Source organism: Colletotrichum abscissum (genome assembly GCF_030869225.1).
Source record: "Colletotrichum abscissum strain IMI 504890 chromosome Unknown Scaffold_13.1, whole genome shotgun sequence".
In the NCBI taxonomy this organism is placed as follows: Eukaryota; Fungi; Ascomycota; class Sordariomycetes; order Glomerellales; family Glomerellaceae; genus Colletotrichum; species Colletotrichum abscissum.
In genome coordinates, this window is record NW_026850021.1 from 540,216 (window position 1) to 556,365 (window position 16,150).

Consider the following 16,150-nt stretch of genomic DNA (forward strand, 5'->3'; position numbering starts at 1 on the left):
TCTTTTGGAGTGAACATGTTAATAACACAAAAAAGAAAGGCTTGGCTGGAATTAACTCACCCTCGCCGCACTCAGCGCTGGATCTGCTCCCGGCGTACCTCAAAGCATCCCGTCGAAAACTGAGGCCAATGTTGAAATTCTCGCTCCCTTTTGCAATTAAGTACCCCCTCCTGGCCATCGAGGAGTCGCTTCCTCAGCTTCCGTCTCTTGCCATAATAATGATTGTCTTACAGCCCCACCATACTGCCTGCCCGATAATATTAACGTTGCATAGTAGTAACGCATTTTTGGGAGAATGCGCAATACAAGCTATATTGCCCTTTGTTTGTCACCATCGCCATCGCTAGGTGCTTTGATTGATGATCCTGTAAAATATAATGATGTCTTATATTCTCCGGTCTGGCTCAAGACCGCCATAGGCAAATAGCTACATGCCATATCTTCTCCGTCATCTTCTCTATCAATATCCTGTAGTCGTATTCGAGTGCAAGAGTCCTTTGTCACACACCAAAGGCATGCATTGAGATGAATGCTATTTGATATGATTTGACCAGTTTCTTTGTGTCTATAGAAAATTAAGCTTCAGTAGAACACGTGTAGACTCCCGCAAAACTGGGGAGCTGCTCTGATGTGCTGGGACACCTGACACTACCTAATCGGACAGCCACCCCTGCGACAACAAGTACCCATAGTACTGCAGCTGATAACATTATTGGTATCTACGGAAAGGTAATTGCACCACTTCTTCTGTTACTCCATTCATTTTGATCTCTGACAACGCGAGCTCATGGTGCTTGCAGTCACCAAGTTTGCCAAGGAGGTGATCAGATAGGCCAAATAGAGACAGATCTGCCGAGGACCACCGGCGCCTTTTTTTTGTCCGCAAAAATATGTCATACAGCGATAGAGCGAGACTTTGGGAATATATGAAGCTGCTCAATGCGTTGTTGGCAACGGAAGTCAATTTCTGGCAAACCTCTAGCTCCACCGACTTGGCCTTCTTAGCACCCGGCAGTTTTGAAGCAGAGATCGCATTCTCATTGAAACGTGCTGGCGACCGATACTAGTTCCACAGCCAAACTAGTTGGAGTATCAGCAAGGCTGGTCCCAGTAAGATTTCTTTAAGCCAAGGTGTCCACTTTCTTACAGCAACGGCAGTCAGCTAGGTCTACGCCAAATCCTTGCCGAAAGACTATGTTAGAAGACCGTACAAGATTGTCTCCCAGAATTCCTAGCACATTCGCATAAATCAGGTTGCCGTTGGCATATGAAAGACTGAATCAGTCAACAGAAGCGACCTTTCTTGTCTGTGGTTGATAGAACTTCCCCTCTTACATCAGCGATACGATGTAGGCAGCGAAAACTAATCACTCATCTGGCAAATACGCAATCTGCACCTCGGGAGAGACGGGATGACACAGCCCATAGAAGTCGAATTCTATCCAACTTTCATGGTGAATTTGATCAAAAGCGGACAACTGTCAACGCAACATCGACCAATGGAACACCATACAGGCCATACGATCCCATTTCCAGCCGAACCAAGAAACCCAGTGAAACTATCAATCAACTAGAGCGGCTGCCGTCCCCGACAAGAAACTTTATTGTAAGAAGGTTTTCATGTAACAGTCGAGGTTTTGCAGTAGTCGTATCTGCCGGCCCCTCCCCTCCCACATCGACGTCGTCGCGCTAATCAATAACAGCTTAACCCCCCCAGGTTGCATCGAAATAAGGGGATCAACCCCGGTCCCGTACCCTTCTTGATGGCACACTCGACGTTACTCCAATCACACGGCGACGTCTCTTCAAAAGTTCAATCAGCATTGCTGCTTGTTGTTAAGCTTCTGAAGTGTTCCCCCGCTCGGACCAAAGCTCGGATACTCTGAATCCAAATCTGTATATGAATAGCCCGTGCCATGTCGCGGCTTCTTCGAGATGAACCTTTAATATTCCAACCGACACGCTTCTAAACTACTATTGAACAGAAGCAAGCCGGGTTTTCTCATTATTTTCAAGAGTTCAGTCTCTTTGCGCAACTTCAAAATGTCATATAACGAATCATCCAACATGGGCCGAGACCGAGAGATGAAGATACGGATGGCCCAAGAGGCCAAAGCTGTCATCGAGTTTGAAGAGGATCCTCACCGCGCAGCACTTGAGGATAACCCGTCCGAAGCAAAAGTTGGCATCAAAACATGGATTGCAATTTTTGTAAGACCAATGCATCTCTGCAGCTTCTCTGGCGCATCTTGGCTGACATACATAGTCTATGGCTCTATCCTTCGGTCCATGTGTCGGACTTGCGTTCCTCACGGTTGCCGCCGTCGTCGTGCAGATTGCTACAGAGCTCGGTGGGCAGGACCAGTTGGCTTGGCTTGTAGGAGCATGGTCTCTTTCGACAGCATGCTCCTTCTCCCTCGCGGGACCTCTCAGCGATGTTTTCGGCCGGAGAATGTTGGTCATTGGTGGCCAAGTCACAGTTGTCATCGGCTCCATCGCCGCGGTCGCCGCGCAGAATATAGGAACGCTCATTGCCGCCGAGACACTCATCGGCATTGGGACTGGCTTCGTTTTCGTCTCCTACGCAGGTGTCCCGGAGATGTTGCCTAACAAGTGGCGTTCTCTTGGTCTTGGTATCTTGGAATCTGGCATCGCTGTTCCCTGGTAAGTCTGAACATCTGAGCATCTGACCCTTCTTTTCCCGTGTTCCATGTCGCATGGTTCGAACGCCTCCCCGAGTCAAGGAACTTTCTTTCTTACCCCAAATCCTCGGCACATATATCTGGGTGCCGACTCCAGGCGCCCTGCCGACCGCACCTCCTACACAGATCTGAACGTGGGGAACCCCCGCACTTCGACTAATCGATCAAAACCTGGGGTGTTCGTCTGCCGAGAAAGAGCCAAGGTAGCTGACATTTAGAATTCACAGGGGCATCCTCTCCGTCCTACTCGGCAATGCGTTTTTCAAGTACGCTTCGTGGAGATGGATATTCGGCCTAAGCATCATCATTGAGGTCATTTCCATCGTCGGCACTTGGTTTTCCTACCACCCAACCCCGCGGCCCCGGGGCGACTTTGACAAGACTCGCATGCAGCAACTCAGGGATGTAGACTGGATTGGTCTGTTCCTGTTCACGGCCGGTCTGGCCATTGCTCTCATCGGCCTGACATGGGGTGGCACCCCGGCCTACCCTTGGAATAGCGCCGGCGCCATCGCACCCATCGTCATCGGCTTCGCAGTCTTAGCCGTCGGCTTTGCGTACGACTTCAAGGTTGCTGCTCATCCGATGTTTCCGTTGAAGCTCTTTGTCATGTTCCGTCGTTACTCTGTCCTCCTTGTTGTCCTCTTCGTCTCGGGTATGAACTTCAACTCCATGTCAGCCCTCCTACCTCAAGGATTCCTCTACATGTTTACGACGGATGGCATTGAGATCGGTGCGCTATCACTGCCCAACACCTTGATGATTGGCTTCACTGGTGTCCTTGCACCCCTCATCGCCCACAAAGTTGGCTACATCAAGTGGCAGCTTGTTATCGGCATGGCATTCCAAGCACTGTTCATTGGCGCTAGTGCTGCGACTGTATACCCGAACCACAAGTTTGCATATGCTTTCGTCCCTGCTTTTGGTGTACCTATGTTTGTCTGGGTCACTATCTTGTCTTATGCTGTTGCTAGTCTTCACGTTCCGCACTCAAACCTGGGAGTGGCAATGGGCTTGTTGGGTACCTTCAGATCAGGAGGTGGCGCCGTCGGCAACGCCATCTTCAACACAATCTTTCAAGAAAAGTTCCGCGAATTCGCTGGCGAAGAAATCGCCAATGCGGCCATTAGCAACGGGTTGAATCCATCTGACCTTGGTATCATCATTCCTGCGGCAATCGAGTTTAACTTGGGCAACCCTCTAGCATTGGTCAATGTTCCGGGCATCACTCCAGAGATTCAAGATGCCCTGAGAGAGGCCGTACGAGAGGGCGCAGGCCATGCCTTGAAGATCGTCTTCTACATTACGATTCCCTTCAGCGTCATTGCCTTGATCTGCTCTTTGTTTATCGAAGACCCCACGGCATATATGACGAACCACATCCAGTCTGCTATGGGTCAAGAGATGGCCCAAAATCGCGGCAAGCGGGCCACCACTCCTGAAGAGGGCCAGGCAATCGAGTTCGAAACTGTGAGAACGGTTCAATCTGAACAGATTGTGGTGAAGGAATAAGAACTCGCCTGAAAATCAAGACGTCCTGGATCTAGGACGCTGATTTCATTTGCGTTCAGGTCCTATAAGACAAGGGGGGGGGGGGGGGGGGGGGGGACTTAATGTTTAGAGTCAAGATTTAGGTTGGTATGTATTTTATATGCATGAGCAAATACACTGTATATGATTGTCACATGGCAAAAACCCTGGACATATGAATAATGAAGCTGGCATGTTAAGGCGATTCTCGCTCCGAATCAGACTGCCAGCGTGTGGGACCGCGGATGCCGGCCGCTGATCGGCGGTCGTGACCCCACTCGGAGGTCATCTACGGATCGGTTCGCGCCTCAGCCTATTTTCATGGGAATTCTATGTCATAGCAGGAGTAGGTGTGCTAGTAGATAGAAGCTCGCTCCTACTACTCATTCTGGTTTGGGAACCTTCAAGTGACAGTACATGTGCACATGTACCGCTGGATAGAGAAGAGACACCGCATTCGAAGCTGTCTCTAATTATTATCTTAAGCATGATCTAAAGATCACAAGTCTCAACTTCCAGCAACGACAAGCAATACCTGGTAAACTGATTCAAAGTTTTCATCGATGGGAAAGGAGGAGCGTACGTCAAAAGAGCCGTAAAATACTCGGCTCAAATTCATTATCTGCGTGTCCAGCGAATCCTAACGCCTGGCCCTCAATATTCACATGGGCCGTCTAGCCCTCTCGACCCGCTGGCACTGAATGGTATATAAAAAGAAGAGAACGCTCTTATGCCCAAGTCCCCACCACGCCCATTCCATCGTATTGCGGTTTCATTCCATCGTTCTGTTTTTTTTATCTTCTTCCATGGTCGTCAGGGAGTTGAGCTGGGCCAGTGGGTGATGTGTGGTGTCCCGAGTCTAATTCGTACCGGGCCTCGGTGGGAGCTTCGTAGATTGGATTTGCGTTGGCTTCGGCGGCGTATGAGTGCGGCTGTGTATGACCAAGAACCTTCGACTCTTGTCCGCCGTAGTAATCGTTTGCTGGCGAAGGCGAAGAAAGTGTCGAGGCGTTGATGGTACCGGGGCTGTATTTTCCACCGACCGTGCTGCCATCGTGGCCAAGCTCGTGGTGATGTTCGCTCGGCTCAACGACTGCCTCCTTCTTGGCCTTTCTGCGACGCCACCAGAAGAAGAAGCCAGCACCTAGGAGCGCGATAGCCCCGAGAGAAACACCCACACCGATGCCGGCGGCAGCGCCCGACGACAGACCTCCTGAGGACGACCCTGCTCCCGCGGTGGAGCTTGCGGTGGCGGATCCGCTGGTAGCTGTAGGGGTGACGGCGCCCGATCCTGTTCCGGTTGCTGTGGCTGTTGCTGAACCAGTGCTAACGGGCGTAGTCTGAGCTTGTAAGTTAGACTAGAAGTCCATAACTTCGTTGACAGTAACGAGAGACTTACGCCTGCTGAATAGATGGTGGAGTAGGCACCATCGTTGACAGCTTTTGAACTTGTCATAATCCAGTGCTGAGCAGGTTGACGAGCCGACACATTATCGGAGCCCTCAATTTCGCTCGACATGAAGAGATTGGATCCTGGGTGAACATCGAGCACATAGCCTGTGCCATTTGCAACATTGGTGAACTTGTATGTGCCCGGTTCGCTTGCCCATTCAGTAACGTCCCATTGCTGAGTCTCATCCGACTCCGTTTTTCTCAAGCACCCTCTTGTGCCACTAGGATGCACCTCCGCCGAGCTCCAGCACACGGAAAGCTGTTGGCTCACGCCGGCCGAGCTCAGTCTCATGAGATACCGGCCGGTGTGATTTGGCACTGGCTGAAATTGCCACACCGCATCTGTCTTGCCGAAGACCCTGAGACCATTGTTGGTATCTTGCAGGTTGTTGTTGAGTGGTGTTGAGACGTTCGCGACACGCCCCTCTGAGATGGCGTACCAAACGTTCGAGTCCAGCGTCACGGCCGACATTGTCGCTGTCTCGTTCTCGACTCTGTAAGCAAATGCTACAGTAACTCGATTGTCGTTGTCGACTGGCTGTTGCTCTATCCGCGTATATGCAGTGTTCGCAAGACGGCGAGTGAGGCTCCCAACGTCAAAGTCAACCAATATTCGAACGATCACTCATCAAGAAATAAATCCCCAAGAGACAAAAGATGAAAGGGAGAAAGAGGATTCAAAAGGGCAGAAATGCATACAGACATGCAGGGGGCCCCGGACGAGGTGCCGACCCCATTATTAAAAGGCATCAGCATTTGAGGCAGCAGGGGGTCAGATTGACTACACCATCTCAGGCGGAGAGGAGCGGGAGAGAAACGCCAGTCAACGGGTGGACTGGGGATTGGCTTATTTGACACTCCGCCCCTTGACGCCACGAACCAATTCATGAAGGATCATCGTCTCTTGAGGTGGCTCTGCAGCGGTAAATTAGGTTCCTACTGGCCGACGAATGGTTGGGTACAACGCTGCCGGTGCATCTGCGAAACAATGTGGCCAGGTCTAGGAAGATCGAGACTGGCGACATAAGCACACCAAAAGCTCACACCAAAGTCCCCTTAGGACGGTGAGACAGCATAAGATGGGCGTGACTTTCAGGCTTCCATAGTGGTCGATGGTCCTCTCCCTGTTTCGCGGAAATCCTGCAGGCCCACTCGCGCCGGCATTTGCTTGGCAAACCTGGGCGTCATCCTGTATACTAAAAGAAGAAAAGATGGACGCGGTTCTCGTGATAACCGCGACTTAGAAAGGGAAAGAAATTTCACCAAGAGGCGCCAAGTTTATGTCGAAGCTCCACGGCGTCAAAGCCAACTCTAAATTCCGATAACCTTAAGAAAGAGTCAGCCACGCGGCCGTTGATGACAAGAAGTGAAACAAAACACAGAGAAGCCAGAAAACCAAAGGTGGGCGATAGCCGCCACTCGAAATTTAGCAGCGGGAGCTCGAGAAACCGAGCCAAACCGCTTGTGGGCGCAATTATAAGATAGTAAGCGCTAGCAACTCAGCCCTGTCTATTTGGGGGCGCGAAATGGTCGTCAAGGCAAACCTGCCACCAGGGAAATCCCAGCTGGGTCGTCATCCTTCACATCCGGCCTTGATTGGATAAGATGGGCGACAACCGCGCCCGTCCGCAGTCGGAACTTGGACGCTGATCAGTCTGCTCGGATGCCAAAGTCCGACGGGCCTTCAAAGTTCAAAGAATTGAGGACGTTGTGGGCACGGGAATACCCCCTCGGGATCCCGTCGGGGTCAATCACGTAAACTGTGCTGCACTCTCGAGGCTACGAGGAAAAAGATCAGAAGGCCTATCCCTTACTTAACATGTTTATCCGTAGGGCCCAGGTTCTCTGCCAGGGCCCAGGGGTAGGTACCCAACAGCCATATGCATGCTCGTGCATTTTGGTTGCCGAGGGCACAGCAATATCCCGCAGGCCTGCCAAGCTCGTGCGCCATCTTACTGGGTTCTGCCCACACGTTGAGGACCACGCGAGAGTTGAGCTTATTGCCGCCCCAGCGAGCTCCATGAACTTGTGCCGGATCGTGCTGAGCTTCAAAAAAAAAAAAAAAAATCAGCAGCATCTCATCATTGATTGTGTCTGCTAATGATCATCCTTCCTTGTGTCCACCTCACTTTCGCGCGAGAGGTCAACGAATTTCGACGGCTCATAATTCCAACCTTTCTTATCTTCTGTGTCTACCAAGTTCCGTTCGACTACCTACCTTTCGAGTACTATTGCCATGTCAGCTCCTCATATGACTTCCCGTCATTGCCGCTTATTCCCGGGATTAATCCCGCTCCCACTATCACGAAGCGTTGCGTAGACAGCTGCGAAGGAGAGGCAAATGGACTGCGTACCTTTGTCGGCCCAGGGTTTGTGTAAAGCGTGGATTAGGGAAGCAAAGGTCTTGGTTGCTCAACGGCATTGGCCTGCTCGCATTCGTCAGATCCGACGAAGGAAGGCTTTCGCGACTGATCGGCTCCTCCTGGAGTGGCCAGGCGGAATCGGACAGACACGGCTTCCGAACAAAAAGGGTTCTAGAGTCCAAGACAGTAGATTTTGGCCCCTGGAGATTGGTGTGTGTTCTTGCCAGCGTCCTTCCTCTTCAAGAAAATTCAACTCTACTTTTGCAATGGAAGGCGGATTCAAATGAAGCTGTCTACTTGTAGCTCGGTCTACCTCGCTTTTGCCCCATTTTTTCAACTTCGCTTGCGGTCTGGAGGAGTCCAGGATTTGCAGAATCATTGACTTGGCATCAGCTCCAGCGGATGCTCTTCCGGCTGACTGCATTGCTCATGTCCACTGTGGTCATGGAACTTGACTTCACAATAGCGCGCGGGCTCTCAACGCAGTAGGTAGATTTGTCATCGTCGCGAGCCTGATGTCATTCTCTTTGGCGCGGTTTCATCGTGCAGGTGGGCGAGCTCTTAAGTTAAGTTCTATGGCCTCAACCGTTTGTGAAGTTTGGAAAACACATTGACCACAGCAAGACTCTCAGAGGCAATCATCCCTTCAATCACTGTAGCTTCCTTTCAAGCTGGCTTGAGCAGATTGTCGGCGCTTTCGCAGTGCTCTTGTCTTCTTTTTCCTTTCTGAGATATCCTTTAATCTTGTGAACAAGCCTTGGCGCTTGGAGGGTGTGGCATCAACCCGTGGAGCTGAGCTCACCAGATTGACCCATTTCAATGAGGTTCATCAGGCAAATCCAGTCTCTCTCATAAGGTACCCGCCAATAGCCCTTTCAGATCATTAAAAACGTGTATTTGATTGAAGTAGGTGCGGAAGTAGGTGCGAAGGATCTCCACGTACTCTCGTCAATCCACTTATACACTGGATGAGACGGATTCTTCGTGGTGAAGTGAAAGTCCCAGTCAATCTCAGATTGCACGCTTTCATTAGGTAAAAAACGGGAAAAAAAGAAAAAAGAAAACTTTGGACCGGCTGCACCAGTAGACCTGAAAAAACAACGTGTCACCCATATTTCAGTCATCATCCACATCACTGGTACATATCACTGCATACAGGCTTGATCGGGCAGAAGTAATGTCTAAGGCTACAGAAGAAACATAGATTCTTGACTCCGCCGTTAATGTCTGTCGTTCTATTGAACTTCTCTCCTGTCGCTGTCACCGTCACCGCTTTTGTATCGTTATATATCGAAGTGACTATGCAAAGTGTTGTTTTCGTTTCCCTCTGTTTCTGATGCATGTACCCACCAGGTAGGTAATAACAATTGTTCAAGGTTACGGTGTTGTAAGGCCTCGATGTTGATACGTCATACAGTTGTAAACACTGAGCTAGGCATTTACGAAGTACTTTATTCCTTGAGCATAAAGACTTAGAAACCGTCCTAGCGCATTTTGCTCCCAGAAAGTGCAGCATTCATTCCGCGGTGTATCTGTGGTCGACCTGATAGCCTCGAATATCTTCTTGTCTCGGCATCTAGACTTCCTCGGCATGAGCTATGGGTTCAGCACTCATAACCTCAGCGGGACTAGATACAATGATCGTGAAGCCCTATTCCTTGTCGCTGGACTACTAGCCACAGGTTAATTACATGTTTGTGGTATTACTTATGATAGTACATGTAGATAGGTAAATCAGCAGGCATGGATTTCTTTGGTCGCTCAAAAGGTTCATCGGCAACGGCGACTGAAGTGGTCCGCTCGGCAAGGTGTCGGCTAGAGCAAAGGTCACAAGATTGCATCTTTGGAGATCGATCAAAATCCGCTATCAAACACTTCAAAGCAACCTAGTAGACAATATTACAACTTGATGATGAAATCATGATTCAAAGAGGACTTGACACTCACGGTGATGAAGACTAACCATGTACGAGCTCGAAAATGGCATTTTGTCTTAGATCCTGTACTTTGAAAGGCTGTATCTGTCCGAAAGGGTCTTTTTGAATCTTACCTTAGCTTGAATCAATACCCCGGGACCAGGAGATTGCGAGAAGAAAGAGCAAGTTAAACTGCGCGCCTAGGTACTCTATGTATAACCGGGAGAGATTTAAGGTTCCCTTCTGTTTGCTTCACCACGACCTACCACTTCCATTCATATAAAATTGATTAAGGTACGTTCAGATGATCCTAGACACCGCATTGAAGGTACGGATGTTTGTTGGACATGAGCTGCGAATGGGGCGGATTTATAAACCCTTGAATAAACTTCAAGTATGCACTAGCATCGTGAATTGAACAAGTAGGTAAGAGCGCGCCGGAAATTTGAGATGCTGTTCAAGCCCGTTTCCCAAAGGCCAGGCTAGTTTCGGGCGACATGCTCACACTTACACTAGAGCCTGAGAGCTTTGACGGAACAGCCAGCTTCTACATCCTATTTCATCTTCCGCAGTCAAAACTGGAGACTATGTTCGCAAAGGTCACAGAGCACTGAAACCCGGAGGAGTTTCTTCGCTTAGCCTTGCAACTATCGATGAGGAGGAGATAAATGGCGAGTTCCTGGATAAGGTATGGAATGTTCTGGAGCAGCTATGGCGTGGGCGGGAATCAAGCACTACTGGAAGAGGTCGGATTCGACATCATGAAGGTGGAAGTGTGTAAACAGGCGATGTGAAGCTTTGAGGAGGACGACCGAGACTTCGATGCCGAGTTTACGTGGGCTATGCTGTGAAAGAAAGATGCTCCAGCTAGATGTAGTGACGGTAAAGCCGGACGAATAGCTCACATGTAACTGAGTATGGACACAATTGAACTGAGATCTAACAAGAACAATGATCGGACTTTTTGGAGCACTGCTCTCGACATTTTTGCTTTCGTGGTGCAACATCAACGTTCTTTCCAAGTGAAGCAACTGCTAAATGCCTCTCCGTGGGTTGGGCTTCTACTCAATAAAGTACTTCTGCAATTGACAATGCCTCAAACTTTCGGAGACCGCGGAAAGCCGCTAGGTACTATAGTGTCAATTTCGTCTGCCTAGGATTTGATATAATTTAGCGTGATTCGTGAAGAGCTCCGCCAACATTCTTTGTTCACAACCTCTTGTTTCAGCCATTAGACCATCTACCGTTCTTAGCTAAAAGTCTAACACCGACCTTCAAGACCTGCTATCAAATCGTAGGCCTCTCTATTCGTGAACCTGGCCGTGCAGTGGTTGACACATGTCTACCACCAGACAGTTTTGGGATATCGAGTACTTCATCGTCAGCTGTCTGTCAAGTTCCCTGGTTCTGGCCAATGCAACGTTCTGAAAACGAATTTACCCAGGCTAGTTCAGAACTAGCGCTGTTGGTGTTTCACTGTTCCCCCACGCTTGGCTCTGAAAGAAACACTGCAGGCCAGTGCAAAATCCCCACATCTTCAGTTCGTACTCCGTGCTGGTCGAGCTTTTGGACATGGCCCCTGGTAAGTTGCCCCCTTAGAAGGGAGAAATTCGACACAGATCTCGTCTGTGGGCAGGATATTATTATCGTACTAGCTTGGTCTGTAGAGGCACATGCACTTTTACGCCATCCGAACAGTCACATGCGCGCACCGTCACCGCCCTTGTTCAGGGCTTCCTTCGGCGTGAAGATCGTACAAGTAAAGTGTTGAGGTTTTGCCTCGACGTTGATCTGTTCGGAGCGACAGCCCCGATCGAGAAAGTTTGGAAACTTCTGGAGCTCAAATGGAATTATGGCCGCGTGGCACGAAGTTGTAAACCTTATAATCTGTAGCGCAACGAAGTTGAGCCGTTCGATTTGCCGGTCTTTGGACTAAGATAGCTGTTAGCGGTCCAAGCCGTGGCGAAGCATCTGGTTCCTAGCTTACGGCCAACGGCTGCGGCAGTTGACAGTTCGCGCGTTCGACTGTGTGGCCCGTCGCCTCCCGGAATACGGAACGCAGAGTGTTCTTTGTCATGCAGTTCGTTGCCCCGTGCATCCTCTGACTCTTTTGCAGCTTCAGGCTCAGGCCATCCGGAAGACCGGAATGTTTTTTCTCCCAACGAAGCTGCCTCGGCTGGTATTGAAGACAGTCCGGCGCGGTAATGCTACCTTATGAGGGCCCTCATTTGTCGATCAGTGGGGGAGCTTAGACTGCGTTCTGTGCGGCATCGCGAGGGCCTATCCGGGTGATCATGGTGCCCAACGAGGGCTTTTTTCTTGAACTTCAGGTCATGACGCAGCGATGCCTTCCACATCTTCTTGTTCTTGAATTGAATTTCTCGTCACATCTTTATACGATGAGGCCAGAAATTATACATCCTCAGCTTGTATCTCGAGGAAAAGCGCCCTCCCTGCGTTGTGAAAAAACCATTGACCACTTCAAACCTGCCAAAAAGAAGAAGATCGACCCTGCAGCTGTACCAAAAGCTGAGAGTTTAGACCCTCGATTCTCTCGCAGATGCAGGGTCATGACGCGGGACGCCACGGGGTTTGTTGTAATGGTGTCTACTAGCGTTCTTTCCGTCTCAAATAGGGCGGCATATCCTTGACTCGAATTTGACTCAAGAGAGACAAGCTCCAGCTTAGACCGCCATAACTAGCTTCTAAGTGGGACCTCGACAACCTCGAGGCCTATGAGCTTCATCTCTGACCACAATTAGCCATACAATTTTGGAAAGCAAAACGTAGCGTGAGCGACGGTAAGGTTCTGACGGGATCTGTCAAGTTTGCCAAGCATGAGACATACTAGGCACGGAACAGGGACAGCGTCTACCGGTGTCGAATCTAAACCGTTGACACATTGAAGGATTCCTCACTCCCAGGCACACCCGTCTCTGTCCGTTTGGCCCTCTCGATTATTCTTTTACATAAACCACCCACACCACCTCTACCAAATCGTCTCTGCAATGAGGGTTTGGGGCTTTTCTCCCTCTTCACTATCGTTGAACCCGAAGAAACATTACACCTGGATCCCGACAAAACTGGACCTTCAAGCTTGGACATGTGACCGCCTTCAATCTCGATATCCACGATGAGATTCCCCCCGGCTGAAGTCATCTTATCATGGCCGGCTCCGAACTACATTGATCCCGTGCAAAGGGGACCGGCACTTCTGATCATCGAGCTGACTTCGCTGAGCGTGGCTTTGATATGTTTGGCCTTGCGACTTTACGTTCGACTCTTTATGATACGCAGGAGCTGGTGGGATGACTGGCTGATGGTTGCTGCTGTAGTAAGTACGACATGCTTGGAAATCTTCACGTCGATAAGAGCCAGGGACTGATTGCCTTGCTTAAAGGTATTCTGCATATCCGTTACAATTTGCGTAATACTTGGTAAGATTGCTTCCTATTTTCGGTGTTATTCCATAGATGATAACTGACATTACCTGCTGTAGCAACTTCACTGTACGGATGGGATCTCCACGTGTGGGACCTGACACCCGTACAACAGAGACTGGGCCGCCAAGTAAGGTTCATCGGGTTTCAGCAGCTCGAGGTTGGGCAAAGAGCTGACAGGAATAACGCAGGTGTCTATCGCTGGCCAGACTCTCTTTCTATTCGCATCAGGCCTCTCGAAGCTTTCCATCCTCACAAGCTATCTGAGAATAGCCCCACTCGGATCATGGTTCCGAAAGCTGACATGGGTCACCATGGGCTTTGTATTCGCCTTGATATGGATCTTTCTCATCGTTCTATGGACTCAGTGCATGTAAGATTTCTACTTCGTGCCATGAATCCTTCGGAACAATGACTGATTTCTTGCAGACCCGCGTGGCACTACTGGGACCTATTCGTGGAGAATCGCCACTGCATCGAAGAGTGGCCCCCTCTGGCGGGTCAAACCATCACCACAGTCTTGACTGATTTTGCCGTCTACATCCTGCCTATGCCTACGCTCTTCAGACTAAGGCTACCGATGATGCAAAGACTTATTCTAATAATCCTTTTTAGCCTCGGCACAGTCGTTGTTGTGGCTGGGATTATGAGGACATATTGGGCCCATTTCGTCGAAAGGGAGACTTACGATGTGACATGGGATGGGTTTGAACTTTGGATCTGGACGGCTCTTGAGGCGAATCTTGCTGTGGTATGCGGATGCGTGCCCGTTCTAAGACGTCTGCTGCCGTCGATGTCAGACACCAAGGACTCGCATGTGTCTGAAAGTGCAGCTCCGCCGACGATCGGATCCGGCAAGAGGCGTCAGCAAAAGCTGGACGATCTCGAAATTGACGTAGAGAGCCATGCGCTAGATCATGCCAGTGCACCATCAACTACGGATGGCGAATCTGTTGAGATGCAGCCAGCACGTTCAAGTCCTGGATGGTCCCCAATACGGGATCCTTGGGGCAGGTCAAACCTTCAGCAAACTCATATGGGAATGCACTGATACTACGTATTTGAGTACATATAGCGCTAATAATCTTGTAATGACGAGTCCTTACTGTTTCTATGGAAGGAGAAAACAACCGAGACATCGTTTTGGAAAGACAGCTTACGGACTTCTCTGTGCAAACTAGCAAGCGTATTGAGTCTCATCCGATTTTCTGTGTTCGAGAATTATGCAATGGAACCCCCTTTCCCAAGGGAGCTGCTCCGAACGAGGAATATATTGCAGCTCTCGGATCCTTCGGAAAAGTGCACCGCGGTCCGCGGATTAGAAACAGAAGCTTGTGTTACAATCATAACCAAGTTGAAAAGCATCCAGCTTGGAGATTCCAGCTCTAAATCAATCACGGCTTCATGAGAACAGGAATTGGTCGACGTTCTCATTTCCTCTTTTCGCGCGCACAGGTCAAGATGTGGCTTGTACGATAACTGCGAGTGTGCGTGGCGAAATAAAAGTCCATCAATAGCAATTGAGGAGCTTAATTCTAGCTTCCGTCAGTCTGTCTCGTTTTCAAACCCAGCAGTGATTCCAGGGATGAGCCCAAATCAGCCATGGATTTTTGAAGTCTATGAGAACGCGTGGCATTAGGAGATGATATTCCGAGTCAAGGAATCTCCTACGGTTTTGCGATGTTTGATGGGCTTTGATAGAAGAAATACGTCCACCACCCTCAGTCCGCATGTAGAAGCCCATCTACAGCATCCTCCAGTGTCGGAGCCATGTGCAGAAAGTTAACATCCTTTCCATAAGTAGTGCAAAGTGTCTGCAGACTTCTACGAGCAGCGCCAGCATCTCATTCCCGTCCTTTACTTCAACACAATTATAGGCTCGATCTTGTACTGACTTCGACGTGCTTGCTTGACCTCTCATGGCAAGGTCACTTGGCCCGAGGTTAGCACCTGTCGGCTAGCACGAGACACGCAAACCTCACTTGGATGAGGTAAAATAAGAGTTATGACCGCTAGGGCTCCAACAGAGGTAGCCAAGACACGTGGGAACAACGTCGATCCGTAACTGTATGCAACATGTTCACGCATGCGCCATCCATGCCGAATGCAGGTAGCCGCACGGGTTGACCCGACTGACTTAAGCGACGGCTCACTGCTCAGGTGCAAACTCCCAATGCCGCCAACGTCTAGTCCCACAGGTTTGATGATGCTACGGTATGTCAACAAATTAAAAGGCAGCGCATGCGGCTCGTACAAGTATATGGTTGCATTGTCGCTTGAGGATTCCATGTCCGTCTTGAAGCAATCACATTGATGATTGCCTACGGTCTACAGACCTTTTCGTATTGCCCCACAGCACAATTTCTCGTGCACCCATGCCCAGAGAAACCGTTCGTGATAGCCTCAAACCTACCTCTGTCGTCTCGTATCTATGAAGGAGTAAACGTTGATCTTTTCCTCGATGACCGTTAGTCGCCCACCCCCGCGAAGACCGCGTCTGAGTCGGTAGCGTCCCATTCGCGCGCCAATCGACCGAGATGCGGGGACCCCGGTCCCCATAATCACCCCAGACCTGCCCCTGCCAGTCGCCATCGTCATCGGTTCTGCCCGTGTAAGGTCACGGCAGTTCTGGATCCCGTCAGGGGAAGCGGCTCAGTTCGATTGGTACGGGTGTGGTTTTTCAGGGCAATCTGCAGGCACTATGCAGGTTCTCATTAAGCGCAAGTCTGTTAGACACGGAAACTTGA

The 16,150-nt window shown here is 49.9% G+C and overlaps 4 protein-coding genes across 4 annotated transcripts; 3 read left to right on the forward strand and 1 right to left on the reverse strand.

Annotated features, from left to right (window-relative positions):
• Nucleotides 1–1,412: 1,412 nt before the first annotated feature.
• Nucleotides 1,413–1,574, forward strand: CABS01_06337 (uncharacterized protein; the record flags this gene model as incomplete). Its single annotated transcript, XM_060539703.1, has 1 exon — nt 1,413–1,574. The coding sequence occupies one exon, from the start codon at nt 1,413–1,415 to the stop codon at nt 1,572–1,574; it is 162 nt and encodes a 53-aa protein (XP_060404240.1).
• Nucleotides 1,575–2,043: 469 nt separating this feature from the next.
• On the forward strand, nt 2,044–4,214 carry CABS01_06338 (major facilitator superfamily transporter; the record flags this gene model as incomplete). Its single annotated transcript, XM_060539704.1, has 3 exons — nt 2,044–2,211; nt 2,267–2,664; nt 2,930–4,214. 3 exons carry the CDS (start codon nt 2,044–2,046, stop codon nt 4,212–4,214), a joined length of 1,851 nt encoding a protein of 616 aa, XP_060404241.1.
• Nucleotides 4,215–5,026: 812 nt separating this feature from the next.
• Nucleotides 5,027–6,156, reverse strand: CABS01_06339 (transmembrane alpha-helix domain-containing protein; the record flags this gene model as incomplete). The annotated part of the gene is made up of 2 exons (XM_060539705.1): nt 5,027–5,572; nt 5,632–6,156. 2 exons carry the CDS (start codon nt 6,154–6,156, stop codon nt 5,027–5,029), a joined length of 1,071 nt encoding a protein of 356 aa, XP_060404242.1.
• Nucleotides 6,157–13,096: 6,940 nt separating this feature from the next.
• CABS01_06340 (uncharacterized protein) lies at nt 13,097–14,454 on the forward strand (the record flags this gene model as incomplete). The annotated part of the gene is made up of 5 exons (XM_060539706.1): nt 13,097–13,297; nt 13,364–13,400; nt 13,463–13,533; nt 13,595–13,776; nt 13,833–14,454. The coding sequence occupies 5 exons, from the start codon at nt 13,097–13,099 to the stop codon at nt 14,452–14,454; spliced, it is 1,113 nt and encodes a 370-aa protein (XP_060404243.1).
• Nucleotides 14,455–16,150: the final 1,696 nt, after the last annotated feature.